Raw genomic sequence first — 22,759 nt, 5'->3', positions numbered from 1 at the left:
GTAGCCTATTATAAAATGGAATAAATAAAATCCACAATTTCTCTGGGTACGCGTGCCACAATTTGGGGACCCTTGACATAGATATGTTACATTCTGGTGAATGACTGCAAAGGAAATTAGAACAATGGATGGTTAGCAGAATGATTTATTGAAAATCTGACCATTTAAATATTAGCTCTGTTTTGTGTGTAATGCTTGTTGTGCAAATCTTGTTCGACTGTACGCTCCATAACTTCTGACCTTATTAAGTATGCAGTATCTCCCTGTTCAGTAAATCTATAAATGCACTATAGAGATCATATATTGACTCATTTTGTAAGTTGTTTGTGAAATTTAGTGGTTTTCGGCATAGTATCTACTTTCTGGCCGAGGATTCTAGCTGTGGTATTATAATACAGAATTTAAAAGCTTTACTTGTCTCCCCTTTTCCTTCTTTAGGCAATCGCAAGGACAAAGAAAAACCCTTAAGCCCCTCTGTCGTCCTTGAGAATTTGAGACATACCTTGACAGATTACCAGAGCAGGCTAGGAGACACATCTAATGAGGTAACACTTGCACTGTTTGGTGCCTAAGATACAGCCCTTGGCCTGCAGCAGTATGTGCTACCCACTCATTACAAAGGTCATGGGAGATTGCAGTGACCACAGGGAGTCCAGGATTGACAGCTTTGCAGATACCTATGGTGTTTGAGGAAACAACATAAAATGTGGCCATAGTGTATAATCCAAGAAAAGCAAACCTTCTTACAGGTTCACACCATCAACTTAGAAAACCTTTTAAGAACCTGTTAAACACCTTACTGGATTCTAATGCTTATTTTGTGGGATAGGTGCAAAGACAATATTTTGATGCTTCATTGTCCATTTGCTCAACTAGCTGCAGGTACACAGGATTATAACTACATGTTTTTGAGCAGACTATCTGACAATTCACATTCTCTTGAAATGCTTAATTGTAAAACAATACTTACAAAGTTAATGTGTAAATTCTCCGACTGTCTTTCTGGAGATTGTTAATCAAGTAGCTCAAATGTTGTGCTCACCGTGTCATGTGTCTTTGCTTTGAAATGTAGAATTAAGGTTGTTTTCTCCACTCGTGAGAATTTCAAGGGGCATTGAAAACTTAGATAACTGAGGAATTAATTACATTTCTAACAGGTCTAAAAACCTTTTGATCCTTCCACATGAGGAATGTGGAATAGTATAGTGAATACTTTATGAAAATTCTGCTGAGGCCGAACCAAGAGACATCAAAGTAACTAGGAACATGTTACCCATGGTGAATTGTTACCAATGAAGATAAATGTCGCATGATCTCCAGCAGCGCAGAGGGATTGACACAGCAGGCTTTGGCTCAGAAATGTTCTTAGTTGTGAAACAGTGCCAGAGCTGGCAGAGAGGAGACTAGGAGGGTGGCTCTAGAGAAAGCAAAAGGGAATAGTTTGACAGAAAGAAGAATGAACTGTCAGAGAAAATAAATCGCAAGCTGTGGAGTCTAACTGATGATCTGCCACTAGACATCCAAGTACAGCGGCATATGACTGACCCCACGGTTGTGTCGCAGTGTGCCAGGGACTGATTCATGCTGCAGTAGGATTAAAAAAGACACTGGTGTCAGCTACTATTGCAATAGATAAGATTCTTAAAGCGTTTTGAACACTCTTTGATGACCATTCTTGCATTATCCAGTGGGGGTAATTTTAACTTTCGATGATTGTGTAAAATGAGTGATGTTGGATCAGATTCCCGCTATACACCCGCCCGCTATTCCTTCCCATGGAAGTCAATTTCCCAATATGCACCAGTACCATTTAGTCAGCTGTACTGCATGAATTTTGTTTTAGCTTCAACTACATATTTACCAACCCTTATAGAATTGGCAAGCATAACTTCTGGCAGCTGATATAGTAATCAATACCACACTAAGGGCACTCTCTGGACACAGCACAATTGAAGTTCAGTCAAATGTTATTTCCCTATGTGTGTGATCTGTTCTTCTTGCTATTGTTTGCCACCTTAGTTCTTCCCCTTGGTGATGTGTTGTATTACCTAAGTGCACCTTTGACAATCGAGGTCCTGCCTGATTTTTCACACATGTGTAATCATCAGTGGAGGGCAACAGAAGGGTACTAACGTGTTGTTATTTCAGAGATAACAGCATCATTCATGGCCATTCTTGTCCCTGCTACTTGACACCATCTCAACATGATTTGCAGGATAGCAAATCTGGTGACAATGAGATTAGTGAAGCTCCTAAAAATAGCTCTCAACATGCAATCTCCAAGCCTATAAGCCTGTCCTAGGAGGAAGAGACAATGGAGTGCAAGGACTGTATGTTAGCATTCATGACTGCTAAAACAACTGGCTTTGGGCTTCTGCCATGGAAAGTTCTGCTCAAAATGCCCTTGAGGTTTTCGCACTTTTCATGGTGTTTTGATTCCAGCACATGTGCAGGTTTGCACCTTAGCCACGCTGTGCTGAGAGTTGCCAGGCATACTCTCTGATGACCCCACAGTTTTTGATGTTCAAAATACTGTTCTTTTAAAAACAGGTTCCCTGTGGTCCAGATCCCTGTCCTCATCAGCTGAGGATGTATGCAAGTTGGCCCTCCTGTTAACAGATTTCTTCCTTTTCCACTGTCAGCTTCTTGCTCGTGATCTGTGTATCACCCACTGCACTCTTCTCAACGTCGCTCTTGAAATCCCCCAAGGGTTGATGTACCTACATTGCTACTTTGCAGAATTAGATTGATGGGTAGTGTATGCCATGAGGTGAAAGATTCCTGTGGATACTATAAGACAGGGTAGCAGGTAACTGTTCATACCATGCATATTTAATGTTTGCAATAATACAAGGTTAGAGCTGGGTCTCCTAACTTGGCACACCTGGTGAGGTCATTAAACTTATTGTGGCACTATGGCCAGTATCACCGAGCAGTGCTGTTGGTATTTACATGTGCTGCCATCTCGTGCTAGGCACCGTTCATCATTCGTCTTGCTACCTAATAGCCATGTGCTGGAAAGAACAGTTACCTTCTTTGGTGAACTGGTTCAAGTAATATTTCCATTGTGCCATCAGAAAATCAGGGCACACTATTACTTGCATGGTAGATAGTTGATGTTGCTGAAGTTTAAATATTACCTTGTATTCCTTCCCCATTATTAACAAACACATCAATGCTCCTTTAAACTTCAGCAAGTCTTAAGGTGATTTCCTGGCCAGTATGAGCAAACACCCAATAAGGAGCATTTGTCATGCTCATAAAATGCTAATTGTGCTGAACCAGAAATATAGTTGGGCTCAGCATACCTGCTGAACCTGCTAAGATTGCATTGTCCGATATACATCCACATAGAAGACCAACACCAAAATCAGCTGCATTGTACATTGTTCTGTTTGCCAGGACTATCTATTGAGTAAATGGCTTGTGTCAAATATATATGATATGTCATAAATTAAATAATTCTGGTGGTAGCAGAGAACATTTAGTCATGAACTTCTATCCATTCCAACATTCTTGTGAGTGATTCCACATCTCTGTTCCTCTCTGTAACAGTGACATTTGTAAGATATTGGGCTGGATTTTTCAGTCCTGTCCCTCTCTGTTTTCGCCCCAGAGGGGCGGCAATGGCGGTGATGAGCTCTTTTGGGTGGGTGGCCAGTTTCCAGCGCCTCGCCGGGGTTTTCGGGGCCGGTCTCGGCGGGGCACGGAGCATTACCGCCCGGAAGAGGCGAGCCAGTGTGCAACACCACTGGTTGCAACAGTGGCTTGATATTGAGTTCCGCCAGACCCGTAGCACCGAAGAACGCGCCCTGCTGGGACCGCCTCTGAAAACGGGTGGTCCAATCTTTACCGGCTGCAGTGAGGTAAGAAATGTCTACCTCAGGTAAGTGTGATTGTTTTTTCTGCTGATTTTGTTTGCAATTTATGTTGTGGTGGCGTGGGCTATGTATTGGCAATGTTTTTGGTGGTGTTTTCCATTTTTTTTTTTCTCCACAGGCGCCTCTCAGGATGCTTCCAGGCCGACTGTTTAGCTCGGGATTTTCGCATACTCAGCTGGCCTAACATCCTAAGAGGGTTGTGCAACGCCTCCCTTAGCGCTCCGCCCCACACTCGGGGCCTAACTGCCCAATTTTTCTGACTGAGGTGCGAACTATTCCCAAGCGCAAACTTTACCGCCCCGCCGCCATTACTGCCCCAAAATGAGCAATGCCGAAAATCCAGCCCATTGACTCCATTTTCTGAGTCCACAGTCACCCCTAGCTAGGATGTCATAGCAGTGCATTTGGAAAGAAGTAATATGATAGGTCCAAGTCAGCATGGATTTGTGAAAGGGAAATCATGCTTGACAAATCTTCTGGAATTTTTTGAGGATGTTTCCAGTAGAGTGGACAAGGGAGAACCAGTTGATGTGGTATATTTGGACTTTCAGAAAGCTTTCGACAAGGTCCCACACAAGAGATTAATGTGCAAAGTTAAAGCACATGGGATTGGGGGTAGTGTGCTGACGTGGATTGAGAACTGGTTGTCAGACAGGAAGCAAAGAGTAGGAGTAAATGGTGACTTTTCAGAATGGCAGGCAGTGACTAGTGGGGTACCGCAAGGTTCTGTGCTGGGGCCCCAGCTGTTTACACTGTACATTAATGATTTAGACGAGGGGATTAAATGTAGTATCTCCAAATTTGCGGATGACACTAAGTTGGGTGGCAGTGTGAGCTGCGAGGAGGATGCTATGAGGCTGCAGAGCGACTTGGATAGGTTAGGTGAGTGGGCAAATGCATGGCAGATGAAGTATAATGTGGATAAATGTGAGGTTATCCACTTTGGTGGTAAAAACAGAGAGACAGACTATTATCTGAATGGTGACAGATTAGGAAAAGGGGAGGTGCAAAGAGACCTGGGTGTCATGGTACATCAGTCATTGAAGGTTGGCATGCAGGTACAGCAGGCGGTTAAGAAAGCAAATGGCATGTTGGCCTTCATAGCGAGGGGATTTGAGTACAGAGGCAGGGAGGTGTTGCTACAATTGTACAGGGCCTTGGTGAGGCCACACCTGGAGTATTGTGTACAGTTTTGGTCTCCTAACCTGAGGAAGGACATTCTTGCTATTGAGGGAGTGCAGCGAAGGTTCACCAGACTGATTCCCAGGATGGCGGGACTGACCTATCAAGAAAGACTGGATCAACTGGGCTTGTATTCATTGGAGTTCAGAAGAATGAGAGGGGACCTCATAGAAACGTTTAAAATTCTGACGGGGTTAGACAGGTTAGATGCAGGAAGAATGTTCCCAATGTTGGGGAAGTCCAGAACCAGGGGACACAGTCTAAGGATAAGGAGGAAGCCATTTAGGACCGAGATGAGGAGGAATTTCTTCACCCAGAGAGTGGTGAACCTGTGGAATTCTCTACCACAGAAAGTTGTTGAGGCCAATTCACTAAATATATTCAAAAAGGAGTTAGATGAATCAAGGGGTATGGTGGGAAAGCAGGAATGGGGTACTGAAGTTGCATGTTCAGCCATGAACTCATTGAATGGCGGTGCAGGCTAGAAGGGCCGAATGGCCTACTCCTGCACCTATTTTCTATGTTTCTATGTGACACATGCCAGTTTAACTGGTTTGTATAAGGAGTGCAAACCTTGGCATTTATAGATACCAGGAACAGGATGGGCCCCAGCAAGGACTCTGGAGCATACCAATCAAAATCTCGCTCATTTCAAGCTAACTTTCCTTATGACAACTCTGCTTCTTTCCAGTTAGTTAGTTACCAATGTGTACCCATGTCTTATTGGCCCAGAAATCCCGGTCGGCTGCTTCCTGCGGGCGATCGGGTAAAAAACTTTAAAAAAATGAACACTTACCTGAAGCTGCTGCACCCATGCGAGTTCCCGGTCCTGAGGCCTCCTCTGACTGCATGTCGCAGCGCGTGCACGTCAGGACGTGTGCAGGCCTGGAGCTGAAATCACATGACTCTGGGCAGCCAATCAGGTACAGTATGTTCTCATTCATAATAATGGAAACTCTGTAAGTTGGAGTTCCCATTATTATGAATGAGAAACAGCCCCCCAAAACTCACAAAACCAATAATAAAAAATAGAAAAAATACACACATTTTAATTAATTTAAATTAAAGTTATTTATGAATTTAAAAAATATATATTTTTCCCATTTTTAAAAAAGTTTTTTAAATTATGGCTTAAAGTAAACTTTTCGTAGTGGGGAGAGTTTTTAACAAATATTTTTTTTGATAATTTTATTTTAAAGTGTTTTTGTGTGTTTTAAAACTCTTACGCCTGTAAAAGTAGGCTATGCGTCTGCTTTTATCAGGCACAAGAGTTTTGAGACATTTGCTGGGCAAGATCTGGGTAAATACCGCAATCTTGCCCTTGCAAATATCCTCGCTCCCGAGATACGGAGGATCTGTCAAGTTCTAGCTTGACAGATCGGAAAAGCCGGTGCATGCGCATTGTGCGCTGAAAACCGACTTTTGCGATGCCTTCCCGGGTCCGTAGACATTCAGTACGGACCCAGGAGGCCAGAATTTCTGCCCCCTTATGTTTTGAGTTTTTAAAAAACTACCTTACCATAGATTATTGTGGCTTTTGTATCTTTGATCACTCTCATTGGTGAGTCCCAGCTTGCCATACCTTTTTGAGAGAGTCTTTCCTTTCCTTGAGATCTAGGTAAGTGGGATAACTGAACTGAAAACCTTGCTTTTAGCTTCTGGATTTATCTTGTGTCTCTAGTCTTTGAAACTGATAGAGTATCACCTCAAATCTTATCAAACAAATATATTTTTGGAAAAGATGAAAAAGCACATAAATAATAGCATATAATATATTTATAAGTTGACGACATTTCACCTAACTTGAGTGGGCAAAATAATAAGATTGCAACTCTGAAGTAAATTATTCACTGGGATCCTGTTCCTTGAATTTCTTACCACTCAGGAAGCTTAATTAATCTACACTGTTTCTTGGAAATTAAAACTGATTTTTCTTTCTCGGGTGTTTCAAATGATTTGTTCATTTCAAACTGACTCTGGGTGGTAACTCAGTTGTTGGTCGTCGAGTTTACCACTCGTTAGTGAAAGGTTAAAATCGACCTTTTGATTTCAATAGAACAACTTTTTATATCAAAAAAAGAGATACTGAGACCTATTGGATTTTGAATATCCAAATTGCACATTAGATTTAACAAGGAACTGAACCAATTACACTACATTGTTCAATTGAGATTTTTTTTCTGTCATCGTATCTACTTTTGATAACTACTTTTGGCATCTACAGATCTTAGCATACTAAAGTGTCTCTTATATGGTACTTTTAACAAACACCCTCTGGAAGTCGACATACACTAGATCAAATTACTTTCTCCTATCACTTGGACATGTCACTTGCTGAAGACAAAATGTCTATGGTTGGTCAGGAAAAATCTACCCTTTCTAAAGCTATGTTGGCTGTCATTTATCAGATTTTTTTCATATTGGTACTATTTTATTTCTCCTTTTGATTATTATTTCCATTAGTTTTCTAATAGTTTAGATCAGGTCAATAGACTTGTAGTTGTCCATGAATATAGGAACTACATTCGCCTGATTCTAGTTTATTGGGACCTCACCAACATTCACCAACTTTGTCAACTTGACTATCAATACTTCACATATCGGCCCATAAATTGCGGCCTCTCCGGGTGCATACGATGACTACAGGTGCCCGAAGAGGCCCTGCAGGTTTCGGGTTTAGGTATGCAAAGCATCCCCGGGAGAAGGGCCTTCCTGGGCGGAGGTTTGGGCTATTTGCCCAACGAATGTCTTTCAAACTCTTACGCCTGGTAAAAACGGGCATAAGGCCTGCTTTTACCAGAGTAAGAGTTTTAAAAGATAGAAAAAATAAATGTTATTACTTATTTTTGTATTTTAAAAACCCTGCCCATGAAGGTAAATTTATATTCAACACTACTAAAACATGAAAAAAAAATCTAAAACATTTAATTTAATAACATTTTTATTAATTTTAAAGAAGTTAAATGTTTTTTTTATTAATGTTTGTGTTTTATTTGTTTTTAGAGGTCTTCCCATTCATTGTAATGGGAGCTTGGAGCTCCCATTACTGTGAATATGAATACCACATTTTCTTTGGTGGTCCAGCCCCACGTGATCCCAGGAAGAGCTTACACTCCTGGGATGCATGGATCTCTGCATTGGGCTGTGCATCTAGGCCTGGGACCAGAAGTCTACGTTGGAGCGGGACCACCAGATATTTTTGTATTTTTTTTAATGGTCGGAAACGTCTTCTTAATCCATTGATCCAGGGAAATTTCAGTTCCTTCGGCCTATCAAGAGCTTCTACTTTTCTAACATCAAAGTCCTGAAGTACACACAACTGGTGTTTGCTGTTGGATATTGTTAGTGCTCTTCCTGGTTTAAAAAAAAATCCTCCCAAGAAGTAGTCATTTAACATGGTTACTAACTCCTGTTAATTTTCATTCACATCCTTGTGCATTCCTTTGGGCTTTGATTTCCTCCTTGTAGTCTCTTGCTTTTATAGTATTTAAAGAATTGTATGTTGTGTGTTTTCTGATACAGTATATCCCTTTCCAGTTCTCTCCTGGCACCCCCATTTCCTTTATACACCTGCTTATTTATAGACCTGTGTAAGATTTCTAAATCTCTGGCATTAAATTGACAGTGAGACCGATTCTTTTAAAGCAATTTGGAATAGTTTATTAAACACACACACATGCACATCTATCAGAGAAACAGCAGTCCTCAGCTATTCTACAGATCTACTTAGTTACAACAAATACAATGATGTTACAATAAAAATAGTATACTTTACTTCCCTCTGGCAAAGCACATGGCCTGCTTCTTTGTCTGTAGAGGAAGGTTTCTGCTTTGCCATGTGCTAAGGAGAAGAGAGAGACCCAACAATCCTTGCTTGGATTATTATACCCTTACGACCATTGTTTCTCAGAAAGCCTCAGGATTGGGTATTATTTCCAGGGCTGTTCCTGATTGGCTTCTCCACATACATGTGTCTGTCTGGAGGGCCAGTGCTATTCCTTGATTCGGTTAATGGTTTTCCAATAAACATCTTTTCTAGTTTGGTGAGTTTCAAAGCCATGCTGACGTGAATGTGGGGAAGTCATCCATTTTGTTTCTTTTAACACTGCAGCCTTTCGATATAATCTACACTTTGAATATTTATATACACAAGATCAATTTTATCATTACAAATCAAAGAGCAAGTTATTATTTAAATGGAGAAAGATTGCAAAGTGCCGCAGTACAGCGGGACCTGGGGGTACTTGTGTATGAAACGCAAAAGTATAGTGTTAGTATGTAAACTTGTATGTACCTTGTACAGCCACCAGAAGGCTCACCCCCTGGAGTCCCAAGGGACCCCACAATCCCTTGGGAGCATAGGTACATAAGGAGGCCTCACAGACTGGAGAGGCACTCTGTAGACCTGCAATAAAAGACTACGGTCACATTTTACTTTGAGCTCACAGTATCCAGTCAGACTCTTTATTCATATATAACAACTGGCGACGAGATACAGATGACAGTCCCAACGTTGCAGAGAACAGTGGGCATCCTGGAGAAATTTTCGGAGGGAGATGATCAGGAAACCTTTGTGGAGCGATTCGACCAATACTTCGTGGCCAACGAGCTGGAAGGAGAAGCGAACGCTGCCAAATGAAGGACGATTCTCCTCACCGTCTGTGGGGCACCAACATATGGCCTCATGAACAATTTGCTTGCTCCAGTGAAACCCACAGAGAAATCTTACGATGATTTGTGTACACTGGTCCGGGAGCATCTGAACCCGAAGGAAAGCGTTCTGATGGCGAGGTACCGGTTCTACACCTACAAAAGGTCTGAAGACCAGGAAGTGGCGATTTATGTCGTCGAGCTCAGACGCCTTGCAGGACATTGCGAATTCGAAGGACATTTGGAGCACATGCTCAGAGACATTTTCATACTTGGCATTGGCCATGAAGTGATACTTCATAAACTTTTGACTGTAGAGACCCCAGCCTTGAGTAAGGCCATAGCAATAGCCCAGGCGTTCATTGCCACCAGTGACAATACTAAGCAAATCTCTCAGCACACGAGTGCTGCTACAAGTACTGTGAACAAAGTGGTGATGTTTTCAAATCGCAACGTACAGGACAGGCCCCACTTGTCTGCAGCTGCACATCCGCAGATGTCTCAGAGTCCACCATCCAGGGGGATGAATGCAAGGCCATTAACACCTTGTTGGTGCTGCGGGGGTGATCATCGTTTCCATTCATGCCGCTTCAAAGGGTACGTTTGCAAGAGCTGTGGAATAATGGGACACCTCCAACATATGTGCAGGCGAGCTGCAAACTCTCTTAATCCTGCAAACCACCATGTTGCAGAGGAGGACAGATCCACGGCGGATCACGACGAACCAGAGCCTCAGACCGAGGAGGCAGAGGTATATGGGGTGGACACATTTACCACACAGTGTCCCCCGATAATGCTGAAGGTTGAATTAAATGGACTCCCGGTGTCAATGCAGCTGGACATCGGCGCGAGCAAGTCCATTATGAGCAAAAAGACTTTCGAAAAATTGTGGTGCAGCAAAGCCTCAATGCCAGTCTTGAATCCCATTCGCATGAAACTGAGAACTTGCACAAAGGAACTGATTCCCGTAATCGGCAGTGCTACTGTAAAGATCTCCTACGATGGAGCGGTACACAAGCTACCACTCTGGGTGGTACCGGGTGATGGTTCCACGCTGCTCGGCAGAAGCTGGCTGGGAAAGATACGCTGGAACTGGGATGACGCCGAGCGCTCTCGCTCGCTGATGACACTTCGTGTGCCCAGGTCTTAAACAAGTTCCCTTCGCTGTTTGAAGCAGGCATCGGGAAGTTCCAAGGAGCAAAAGTGCAGATCCACCTGATTCCGGGGCGCGACCCATCCATCACAAGGCGACAGCAGTACCGTACATGATGAGAGAAAGGGTGGCGATCGAGCTGGACAGGCTGCAACGAGAGGGCATCATTTCGCCGATCGAATTCAACGAGTGGGCCAGTCCGATTGTCCCAGTCCTCAAGGGAGACGGCACCGTCAGAATCTGTGGTGATTACAAAGTAACTATCAATCGTTTTTCCCTGCAGGAGCAATACCCACTACCAAATGATGATGACCTTTTTGCTATGTTGGCGGGAGGAAAGACGTTCATGAAGCTGGACTTGACTTCGGCGTACATGACACGGGAGCTGGAGGAATCATCAAAGGAGGCCTCACCTGCATCAACACGCACAAAGGTCTCTTCATTTATAACCGATGCCCGTTTGGAATTAAATCAGCCGCGGCAATATTCCAGAGAATCATGGAAAGCTTACTGAAGTCGGTCCCGCGCACGGTGGTCTTCCAGGACGACATCTTGGTCACAGGTCGGGACACAGTCGAACATCTGCAGAACCTGGAGGAGGTTCTCAGTCGAATCTACCGCGTGGGGCTCAGGTTGAAACGCTCGAAGTGCGTTTTCCTGGCGCCTGAAGTGGAGTTCCTGGGGAGAAGAATCACCGGCGGACGGCATCAGGCCCACCGATTCGAAGACGGAGGCAATCGAGAACGCACCGAGGCCACAGAACGTGACGGAGCTGCGGTCGTTTCTAGGACTCCTGAGCTACTTTGGTAACTTCTTACCGAGTCTCAGCACACTGTTAAAACCACTGCACGCCTTACTGCATAAAGGAGACGAATGGTTATGGGACAAAAGCCAAGAAAATGCTTTTGTAAAAGCTAGAAAATTGTTATGCTCAAACAAATTGCTTGTGTTGTATGATCCATGGTACTAGCATGTGATGCGTCGTCGTATGGTGTCGGGTGTGTATTGCAACAAGCTAATGAATCTGGGAAATTGCAACCGGTTGCTTATGCATCCAGAAGTGTTGTCTAAGGCTGAGAGCGCCTACAGCATGATTGAAAAAGAAGCGTTAGCATGTGTCTATGGAGTAAAGAAAATGCATCAATATCTGTTGGGCTAAAATTTGAATTGGAAACTGACCATAAGCCACTAATATCCCTGTTTTCCGAGAGTAAGGGGATAAATACGAATGCATCGGTCCGCATCCAGAGATGAGCGCTCACGTTGTCCGCATACAACTACGCCATCCGCCACAGGCCAGGCACAGAAAACTGTGCCGCTGCTCTCAGTAGGCTGCCATTGCCCACAACAGGGGTGGAAATGGCGCAGCGCGCAGATTTAGTCATGGTTATGGAAGCGTTTGAGAATGAGCAATCACCTGTCATAGCTCGACAGATTAGAACCTGGACAAGCCAGGACCCCTTACTGTCCCTAGTAAAAAATTGTGTGCTTCACGGGAGCTGGTCCAGTGTCCCATTGGAAATGCAGGAAGAGATAAAACCGTACCAGCGGCGCAAAGATGAAATGTCTATACAGGCAGACTGCCTTCTGTGGGGCAATTGGGTAGTGGTCCCCAAGAAAGGTAGAGACACTTTCATCGGTGACCTCCACTGTACCCACACAGGCATTGTAATGATGAAAGCGATAGCCAGATCCCACGTGTGGTGGCCCGGTATCGATGCGGACTTAGAATCCTGCGTACACAGATGTAACACATGCTCACAGTTAAGTAATGCACCCAGGGAGGCACCGCTATGTTTATGGTCTTGGCCCTCCAAACAGTGGTCTAGGGTCCATGTCGACTATGCAGGCCCCTTTTTGGGTAAAATGTTTCTTGTGATTGTTGATGCGTACTCCAAATGGATTGAATGTGAGATAATGTCGGCAAGCCTGTCCGTTGCCACCACTGAAAGCCTGCGAGCCATGTTTGCCATGCATGAACTACCTGATGTCCTTGTGAGCGACAACGGGCTATGTTTTATCAGTGCCAAGTTCAAAGAGTTCATGATTAGTAACGGAATCAAACCTGTTACATCTGCCCCGTTCAAACCAACATCCAACGGTCAGGCAGAGAGAGCGGTGCAAACTATCAAGCAGGGCTTGAAGAGGGTAACTGAAGGCTCACTGCAGATTCGCCTATCTCGAGTTCTGCTTAGCTACCACACGAGACCCCACTGGGTAAAAATGTTACTGGTAAAGTGTGAACCTTGATCGCTGTCCACTTGTACTGGTACTCCCCACCTACAAAACACATGATTTAATAGTGTTTTGGCTGCCGTGATTGCTGTGTTGGAGCGGCAGGAGAACGCTTCGATCCATTTAGTGAATTGATCCACCACCACTAGGGCATGCTGAAAATTGCCTTGCGCCTGTGGAAGTGGTCCAATGAAGACTACCTGGAGGTGAGCCCATGGCCCTTGAGGTGGGGACGCGCTTTGAAGCAAGGCTCGGTTAGTGCATGCGGGAGGATTGTGCTGCAGGCATGGTAGGCATCATGCCACGTATTGGTTGATTGTTTCCCTGATGCAAGACCACCAAACAGTGGATGCTACCTTATAGAAGGTTACCAGGGCCGAATAGTGCCCTGCTGTGGGGTGGGAGTGAAAGAGGAAGAGCAGTTCCTGACCCACCTCTGGTGGAACACATACCACCAGGCAGGCGTTTGGCTTTCTTTTGAACATCAGCAACTGCCATCTGAGTCAGGGGCAATGGCTAGTATGTAATTGGGAGTCCAGGCTGTCAGTTGAGGAAGGGGTCTGCCTTCCTCATGCCAGGCGCTTATAACAGCATATGGCCAGTATTGCTGCTGCAGGGATTTTAAATCTAGGTGATCTGTTGGGGAAGCCTTGCTCACAGCATTGCAGGCCTCAACAACTATATCCTCTATTTCCTTGGCTGCTCTGTAGCTCTGGAATTTCCCTCACTATGTGGACCCCCTTTTCTATGGGCTGCTACCTTTCCTATGAAGCTGGGCTGGGATTGCTGTTTAAGGTATGACCAGAGCAGGCGTAACCAGGGCCTTACCATCTATTGCACAATAGTCATTTTTGTGGTATAGGGGTAAGGAGTGCATGGTGTGTATAGCATAGGCACTATCTAAGCAAATATTCACAAATAACCAAAAATCTGAGGGTTCCTTCAGTGGTTAGAAGTGTGGTGATTTCTGCATATTGTGAAGACTGTTGCATCTTCACTGAATGGTTCTTTCTGGCAATACCACAGCATACCCGGTGTGGGAGGGATCCCTCAATGTGATGAGGACCCATCGATGTAGACATCTGGAGCACCCTGTATGGGCTTTTTCTGCACAGGATGGGTCTCGAAGTTAATCAGGGGTAACAAACATTCATGTGGTCCCCCTCATAGATCAGAAATTGTGGCAGCAATGTGGTGGGTTTGGAAATTGTATCAATGGGCTAGATTTTACACTTTTGTGCAGATCGCCCAAAAATGGGTGGTAAAAATGGGTTTTCAGATCGCCGGCTTGTCGCGCATTTTCAAAACACCTAGTCTCCATTTTAAAAATTGGGCATTACCACGAGCGATTTGAAATGGGCGTTAGCGTTAAATCTCTCTGACCTTCTGCCGTAAATCGCTGCCGTCCTTAGCAACGGCATGGCAACGCTCATTTTCCATGATTCGGGAGGTCAGGGGTCATCATTACATGCGCAGAAGAAGAGACAGAGAGAGGGAGCAGAGAGGGATTGAAAGCGAGTTTGGGTGTGGTGTGTGCTTGTTTGGCTGTTGTGGGAGGCACGAGGAAGATTCACCAGCAGCAAAAAGCCTACTAAGCATCAAGAACATAGTTGGCACCGAGTTTTTGTCCAACAAATAATATATAACATGGAAGGGATGGAGGAGGCCCTGCAGCTGTTAGCCAGGAACACTGGTGGCAGAGGGCACCCAGTGGTCCCGGAGCGCGGCACTATACCCCAAGATGCCACACCCCCATTGCCAACGACACGAGAGCCAGGAGGAACATCTTGCTTCTAGCTTGGAGCACGTTCCCACCTCGGGGCCGTCTTCTTCCGTAGCCGTCCAAGCAGCGGTTCTGCCGTCATTCCCCCCCCCCCCCAATGAAGCCGTGCCTGAGGAACTCCTTGGCCAGGCGGCTTGGAGTCAGGAGGGGAAGGGGAAGGGGTAGAGGTGGTGATAAGAAGGGGGGGTGGGGGGCGGGTTGGTTTTTACAGATATACTTATGATTTCAGACAAATGGTCGATTTAAATGTTTTTTATTTAACATAACCTTGTTGCACATTGACTCAGATAGCTGCACCGTTACACACTGGTGATTCCTTAACATCAAAGGGTATATTGACACTTAACTTCAATCAACTTAAACATTAACGGTCACCAAAGTGATGCACACCATTGATGTATGACCTGCCACCCAGCAGTGTGTCAGCCTTGTAAATAACACCAACATTCTTTCAGGCAAAGCGCTCATTTATGAGCTCCTGACATAAGAGTCTTGCAGCTATGATGCCACCACGGGCCCTTTCCTGCAGTCTACAGAGGGGCGGGGGCATGACTTCAGCTTCAGCCTGATTGTGTGGCCCGAGGTCAACATCCACCTCCTCGTCCTCCTCTTCCTCTCCTGAGGTGGAAAGTCACACCCTTCTGGCAATTCTTGTCCCCTCCTGATAGCCAAGTTGTGCAGCGTGGAGCACACCACCATGAATTGAGCTAGCTGCTCAGGATGGTATTGGAGTTCGCCTCCTGAGTGGTCCAGGTATCTAAAGTGCTGCTTAAGCACTCCAATGATTTCTCCACGATATTGCAAGTGGCTCTGTGGTTCCCGTTGTATTGCTTCTCGGCTGCGGTGTGGGTGTCACACAGGGGGGTCATCAGCCAAGTGGCGAGGCCATATCCAAGCATCCAGCATTGACCTTGTGGCTGATTGTTAAACAAGTCAGATACATTGCTCTCACGCAGGACGTAAGCATCATGGATGCTGCACAGAAATTTAGCATTCACTGCCATAATAATTTGCTGGTTGTGCAACTCGTTGTTGACTTTCAGGGAGTGGAATCCCTTGCGTTTCCTGAAAATCTTTGCATCCTGAAAAGGTGCCCGCAACGCGATGTGCATACAGTCTATTGCTCCCTGCACCTTGGGGAAGTTAGCAATTCGGTAGAATCCTAAAGCCCTCTCAGTCTGAGCCTCCCTGGTCATAGGGAAGCTGATAAAGTCCATCCTGCGTGCATACGGGGCTTCAGTGACCTGTCTGATGCAGCAATGTGTGGCATGCTGAGACATACCGCAAATGTCGCCAGCTGAGGCCTGAAAAGAACCCGACGCGTAGAACGACAGTGCTGCAGTGACTTTAACCTCGTCGGACAGTGCGGTCCTGATGGTGCTGGCAGGCTGCAGGTCTCTCCTGATGAGCTGGCATATCTCACTGATGACCTCTTTGTGGAAACTTAGTCTCCGAAGGCAGGTGGTGTCGGACAAGTTGAGGTAAGACTGCTTCTCCCTGTACTTGCGAGGGCTGTAACGTATGGTCCTCTTCATCAGTCTGTCATGTTTTACATTGAGCACATGATGCTGTCGAGCGTACCTTCTACCGCATGTAAGTGGTCATCAAGAGAGGGTGAGAAAGGACAGGCCTCATTCCAATAGCTATCTGTTTTCCACCGATTGTTCACAAAGAATGAATGTCCTCACTAAGACACCTATTAAATTCCAATCGTCCACAGTATGATAAAATGTTCAGATGTTCACATCATCTCCAAAGACCTCCAGGGTACATCCGAATTCCCCCGAGGTTGAAGCAGAGCAGCCTTTTAAATGATGCAACATGTGATTTAGAACATGGCGTCCATACTGCTGTGAGTAGTTCCGGTTAGTCCCACTTTTTCCCAACGTTTTTTTCGGCGAGCGATATTGTGGGCGAGATGTATGTGAGGTGCCGAAAGTAAGGATGGGCAATATACTGGGCGTTTTGGCAAATTTGATCTTTACGACAAAAACAGTGGCTGGGCGGTATTATTAAATCTCGCCGTTAATTGCGTGCCAATAGTAACGCTGAGTGATATTATGGACGTAAGGATCGCCCATTCTGAAGATTCCGCCCCAAAAAAGTGGGTGGGCAGTATAATTTTTTTCTTGGCATTACGCACATGCAGAAAGTAACACTCGGCGATAAGTGACCAAGAAATAGACGTCAGTTTCCATTTTGTGGCTAAATGGGCGATATCTGGGCGTTACATGTCATTTCAGCATTAAAATGGACATTAAGTGGGCGTTATGCATGCAAAAATAATGGAAAATCTAGCCCAATGTCTCCTTCCATAAATTCCAATGTCCATTTGCTGAGGTACTGCGAGGAAACTAGCGAATCTCCAGGTTTCATCAGTTGTTTCAGAGGTGTGTGTCTGCTGTGCAGGATTGTAGTCTGTAACCCAGTAATAAAAGTAAAGTGATGTACCGCCCAGAAGATGGCCAGTTGGTGGCGCTCACATGCGGTATACGTATTTCTGCCCCCTGCAGGATTCGAGACGCATATACAATTGGATGTAGTTGATTAGCTCGCGTTTGGCACAGAACTGCCGTGAGGCTTTGTTCTGTGGCCCCAACCTTCAAATGAAAGGGCTGCAATGGGATCGGGAGGGATCAGACATGCGGCCTGTATCACTGCAGTTTTTAATTTAGCCACGGACTGGGTGTGAGCATCAGTCCATGCCGGGCAAATGTCATCACCCTGCAGTTTTATCAAATCATACAGGGGCTTTGCGCACTCTGCAAACCCTGGGATATAAAGTTCCTTTGATACCCCACAAGACATAAGAATGATCGTAGGGCAGTTTTGGAAGTGGGTAATTGCAGTCGCTGTATTATCTCCACCTTATGAGAGTCGGGGGATGATCCCTCTGGAGAAATGGTATGTTGGCCTTCATTGCAACAGGGTTTGAGTACAGGAGCAAGGATGTCTTACTACAGTTATACAGGACCTTGGTGAGACCACACCTGGAGTATTGTGTACAGTTTTGGTCTCCTTACCTAAGAAAGGATATAGTTGCCATAGAGGGAGTGCAGCGAAGGTTCACCAGACTGATTTCTGGGATGGCAGGACTGTTGTATGAGGAGAGATTGGGTCGATTAGGGTGTATTCACTCGAGTTTAGAAGAATGAGGGGGGATCTCATTGAAACGTGTAAAATTCTGACTGGGTTGGATAGATTGGATGCAGGGAGGATGTTTCCCCTGGCTGGGAAGTCTATAACAAGGGGTCACAGTCTCAGGATACGGGGTAGGAAATTTAGGACCGAGATGAGGAGAAATTTTTTCACTCAGACAGTGGTGAACCTGTGGAATTCTCTACCAGAGAAGGCTGTGGAGGCCAAGTCACTGAATATATTTAAGAGGGAGATAGATAGATTTCTAGACATAAAAGATATCAAGGGGTATGGGTAAAAAGCGGGAATATGATGTTGAGAGAGAGGATCAGCCATGATCATATTGAATGGCGGTGCAGACTCGAATTGCTGAATTTCTATGAGCTCAAAATTGGCTCACCCTTTTTTTAGGCGCACTCATCAGAGATGCGCTGACTTTGTGGGCTGAAAAGGGCGCCGATAAAATGTCTCCCAATTCTGGCCACTGTGTTGTCTCTCCCGGGGCTTGGTGCAGCGTGGCCAGTTGGTTGGGGACAGAGCTAGGGCCCTGCGCCAGAAACAGTGCCGGCAGCTCTCCACATGCGCGTTGGAGTGTGCGCGCATGCGCAGTAGCTCCTGCCCCCAGCCTCTGTGTGCGTGCTGCAGCGTGGGACCCGATGCGTCCCGACCCTATCCCGGACTGAGTGGCCTCCCGCACAGGCCGGCCAGCTGCCTTCCCGGGCTAGAAGGACACAACAAGCAGGTTGGTGCGGGGCCCAAGCCTGGGCGGTGGAGATGGGGTGGGGTGGGGGCAGGAATTCTGAACCACAGGGTGGGTTCGATCACTGACCCCATGGGGGTAGGGGGTTCCGATCCCGTGGACGGCTCGATCCCCGATCTCTAGGGAAGATCTGATCCCCAGACATGTCTGATCTCTGACCCCAGGTGCTGTTCTGATCCTGGGGGGGTCTGATCCCCGACCCCGGGAGGTAGGGTTGTTTATAAGGGGTGGGCTGATGGTGGGTGAGCTTAGGTGGCTGGGAGAACATAAGAACATAAGAATTACGAGCAGGAGGTACTTCAATTTTTTATTTGGATATTTTGAAAAAATTATGTAAATATGTTTTGTCTCTTTACTACTTTTATTTTTGTAGTTTAAGCTTCCATGAATGCTGCTGTTGTATAGTAAATTAACTTTGCAAAGTTTGTCATATGATGTCCTGTATAGCTGTTTGATCCTATTCATGTTCTTTCGTCAAGTCATTAAGTTCTGCTGGCTTCCGATGTACCTACCTGCGCTGATTTCTTAACTCTCCGCAAGGATTTTCTGTACGGCCACAAGTGGCCACATACGCTGGCCTAAGTTAGTTTGGAGTAACTATTAGCTGTCCACAGTGGCCTAAATGGCTAAAATGGGTGTAGGTGGCTGGTAATGCCCCCTCTTGAAAAAAACTAAACTAAACAAAAAAAATCCTAACTAACTCACTTACACTGGTGCAAATTGAATGTGCAAAATTGTGATTTTTAAGATACTCCAGAAAATCAAGTTGCTCCAAAAAAAACGGAGCAACTCCTGGGCAATTATGAGCCCTAAGTTTTTCTGGGCCCAAGTTTCCCCAGGAGTTGCTCCTATTTTTTTGGAGCAACTAGTTTTTTTTTTTGGGAGTATCTTAAAAATCTCAGTTCTCCCCATTTTGTTTGCTCCAGTTTAAGTGAGTTAGTTCAGTTTCTTTTTAGTTCAGTTTTTTTCTTTCAAAAGGGGGCGTTACCAGCCACTTACACCTGTTTTGGCCATTTAAGCAAGTCTAGCCAGCGAAAAGTTACTCCAAACTAACTTAGGCCAGCATATGTGTCCACTTTTGTAAGCTCAGAAAAATCTTGCGGAGACTTAAGAAATCAGCGCAGGTAGCCAGAGATGGGCATGAGTGGTGGTGCTTATCCAACAGTTACAAGTATACTTGCAGTTCATAGTCTTGTATCACAACAAAGAGAGCAACAATGCTATAAATTCCAAAGAATACAAAATACAAACAATCTTTTGAAATATATGCAATCCACAGGGAAATAAATGCCTGAGGAAGAATAATTGACTCTGCTAATGTTACCCTTGGCAATAATCAAAGAGATTTGCATTTCATTAAAATGTTGTAATAATAGAAATTCTTCAATCCCACATTTAATTGTTGCCCCTAAATGCATATGGAGATGAATGTGTTGTGCAGATGGACAGGAGTAAGCTCCCATCTGTTACTGACTATATCAATATAATGTTTTGAAAATGATTACACCATCCCACACCATAACTATTTTTTGACGTAGTAAATTTGCTAATTAACTGTTGACTATCTCAGCCAGTTCCTCCGAATGTACATCTTGGATTACAAGCTTACTGCTTCATGCATTGCTAAATCAGATGTGCTTCAGAACTGTCCCTCCTTTACCATATTGATTGCTTTTACAGAATCTTAGGTAAACTAACACACATCTACACGCAACAGGTAGGTGGAGATAAAAGCTGCATAAAGTACTTTAAAGCATCCAGTAACACAGGATTTTACACCCTCAAGTGATTTTTGTATAGTTTATTAAATTATTTGAAGCTGTCTGCACAACAATACACTTTTAGCTTTGTCACTGTAAACCCCCAACTGGCTGAGCCACTGTGAGAAAGCTCATTGTAATTTCTTCTTCAGAAATTAATACAAAAACACACAACTCCATGGGGTGTGGGAGAACAGACACATGTTTAGGAACAAGCCCATCCCTTTTTAAATAATCTCAACCCCAGAAGCCCAGCTTTTCCCCATACCCTTCAATCATTTTCTCTCCAGAAACTTACCGTAAACTCATTTATACTATTACTCTCTGTTGCTCTCTCTCTCTTTCGAGCAACTTCTTCCACAACGTCATTACTCTTTGTGTAAATAAATGCATGATACAATAATAAGACATGGATTTGGGATGGTGCAGGCTTGATGATTCAAATGTCCTTTCTTATTCCAGCCTTTATGTTCTTTATATTACACCCGGTTGTACGCTGCAGGCATTGTTCCCACAGGTCGCGGCGGGGGAGCCCATTCGGCCAGGGCTAGGGGCGACGTGCTTCGGGCCCCTCCCACACAGTCTGCACAGATTCGGAGGCGAGGAGCTACTGCACATGCACGCACACCCTAGCGCGCATGTGCAGAAGTCCCGGCACTGTTTTCAGCAAGGGACCTGGCTCCGCCCCCCCCCCCCCCACCCCTTATGCTGCGTTACGCCTAGGGCCGCCTTTGTTCCAACTGCTGGGAGAATAGCAAGGTAACTTTTAGGCGCAGTTTTTGTTCTAAAACGTCGGCACACCTTACGGAGGTGTTACCGTTCTAAGCGTGAGGGAAAACTTGGGCCCAATGTTTCTAAATGGACACTTCTAGAAAGGTGACCCGTTCTTTTACTAATTGAGCCTTACGGGGATTCACCTTTAGTCCCGCCTGAGCCAACAATGTCAAAAGTTTGTGCAAAAAGGACAGATGCTCCATCATGCTGTCGGTTCCCAGCAGTAGGTTGTCTACATACTGCAGCAAGCAGGTAGGGCAGGGAAAGTCTTTTGAAATTGCAGTCACTCTTTTGTGGAAAATCGTCGGGGCATTGTGGAACTCCTGAGGCAGGCATGTCCAGATGTAGCTCTGGTCCTCAATGTGAACGCGAATTTGTATTGGTCTGCCCTTTTAACAGGAATACTCCAGAATCCATTGCCGATGTTGAGGGTCGAGAAGTACTTGGAACCAGCAGGAATTTGAGATAATATGGTGGGAGTTTCTCTTACTACCGGTGAGCAGGCTGGTGTTACAGATTTTAACTTTCTGTAATCAATAGTCAGTTGCCAGCTGCTATCAGGCTTTTTAACCGGCCATGTGGGTGAATTGGACGTGAAAGTGCCTGTCCAAACAACACCCTGCTCGACTAGGGATTTTATGGTGTCTCGGATGTAAGGGTGACTCTCCCTTGGGATGGGATACTGTTTAGTGAATGAATGGGGGGATCCCGCAATAGATTCTTCGCCTGCCATTTTTCCATAGTCATGCATGTGATGAACTCCGCCAGGTGTTCCTGAATTAGTTTTGCCACAGCTTCATTTTCGCTCCCTGGAGGGTCATACACAGATGGCTTTTTAATAGCTAAAACCGAGTGAGCATCTGAAATTTCTATCACTCTCGCATTATCTCTTAATCCCATCCAAACACAGTCCCGATTGTAATCTATTACTGATCCAACACATCAGTCCCTACAATTCCCTTTCCGCCGGGGGTAGTCATCAGCATCGGCACTGGGACCTTACAGGTGAGGTTTCCCAACTGAAATTCAGTGGCCTTCCCTGTCTACGTGGTGGTTGTATTACCATTAAACCCTTTAAGGTTCATACAACCCTTGCTTGCCGCTGCCGCTGGTATCGGGTGTGGATGATAGTAATGGTCCCTTTTAAGACAACAAGGACTACTGGTCTCCCGCTACCATCACGTCGGAACCCCACTTCCGACCAATCTTTAGGTGCCAAACCTCGTCATCGGGTGGATCCTTGAAGGGGGTCTCTCTAATGCGTGTGCATCGGCGATTGCGTGCACCGGTAAATAATTTTGCATCCCCCCTGTGGCAATTTGGGTTTTTTAATGAGAGTTATCAATTGCTCCAATCGTTGATCTGTCCCAGAGGGCTTGGATTCGTCCCTCAGGAGGTATCTATGTGTTGCACCGTGGTCCAATGCCTGTCTGGGTCTGCTGC

The 22,759-nt window shown here is 45.3% G+C and overlaps 1 protein-coding gene across 7 annotated transcripts in view; it reads left to right on the top strand.

Moving 5' to 3' along the window:
- The window catches only part of LOC139268435 (coiled-coil domain-containing protein 171-like), a 413,113-nt gene that overhangs the window by 106,884 nt on the left and 283,470 nt on the right, over positions 1–22,759 (top strand). For all 7 annotated transcript variants that reach the window (XM_070886604.1, XM_070886612.1, XM_070886596.1 and 4 more), the window contains exon 11: positions 439–545. In XM_070886604.1, the coding sequence (XP_070742705.1) occupies positions 439–545 (107 nt within the window). The remainder of the gene's footprint in view (positions 1–438; positions 546–22,759) is intronic.

Source organism: Pristiophorus japonicus, chromosome 1 (assembly GCF_044704955.1).
Source record: "Pristiophorus japonicus isolate sPriJap1 chromosome 1, sPriJap1.hap1, whole genome shotgun sequence".
NCBI lineage: Eukaryota > Metazoa > Chordata > Chondrichthyes > Pristiophoridae > Pristiophorus > Pristiophorus japonicus.
The sequence above is the reverse complement of the archived record's forward strand: the minus strand, read 5'-3'. Positions and strand labels throughout refer to the sequence as shown.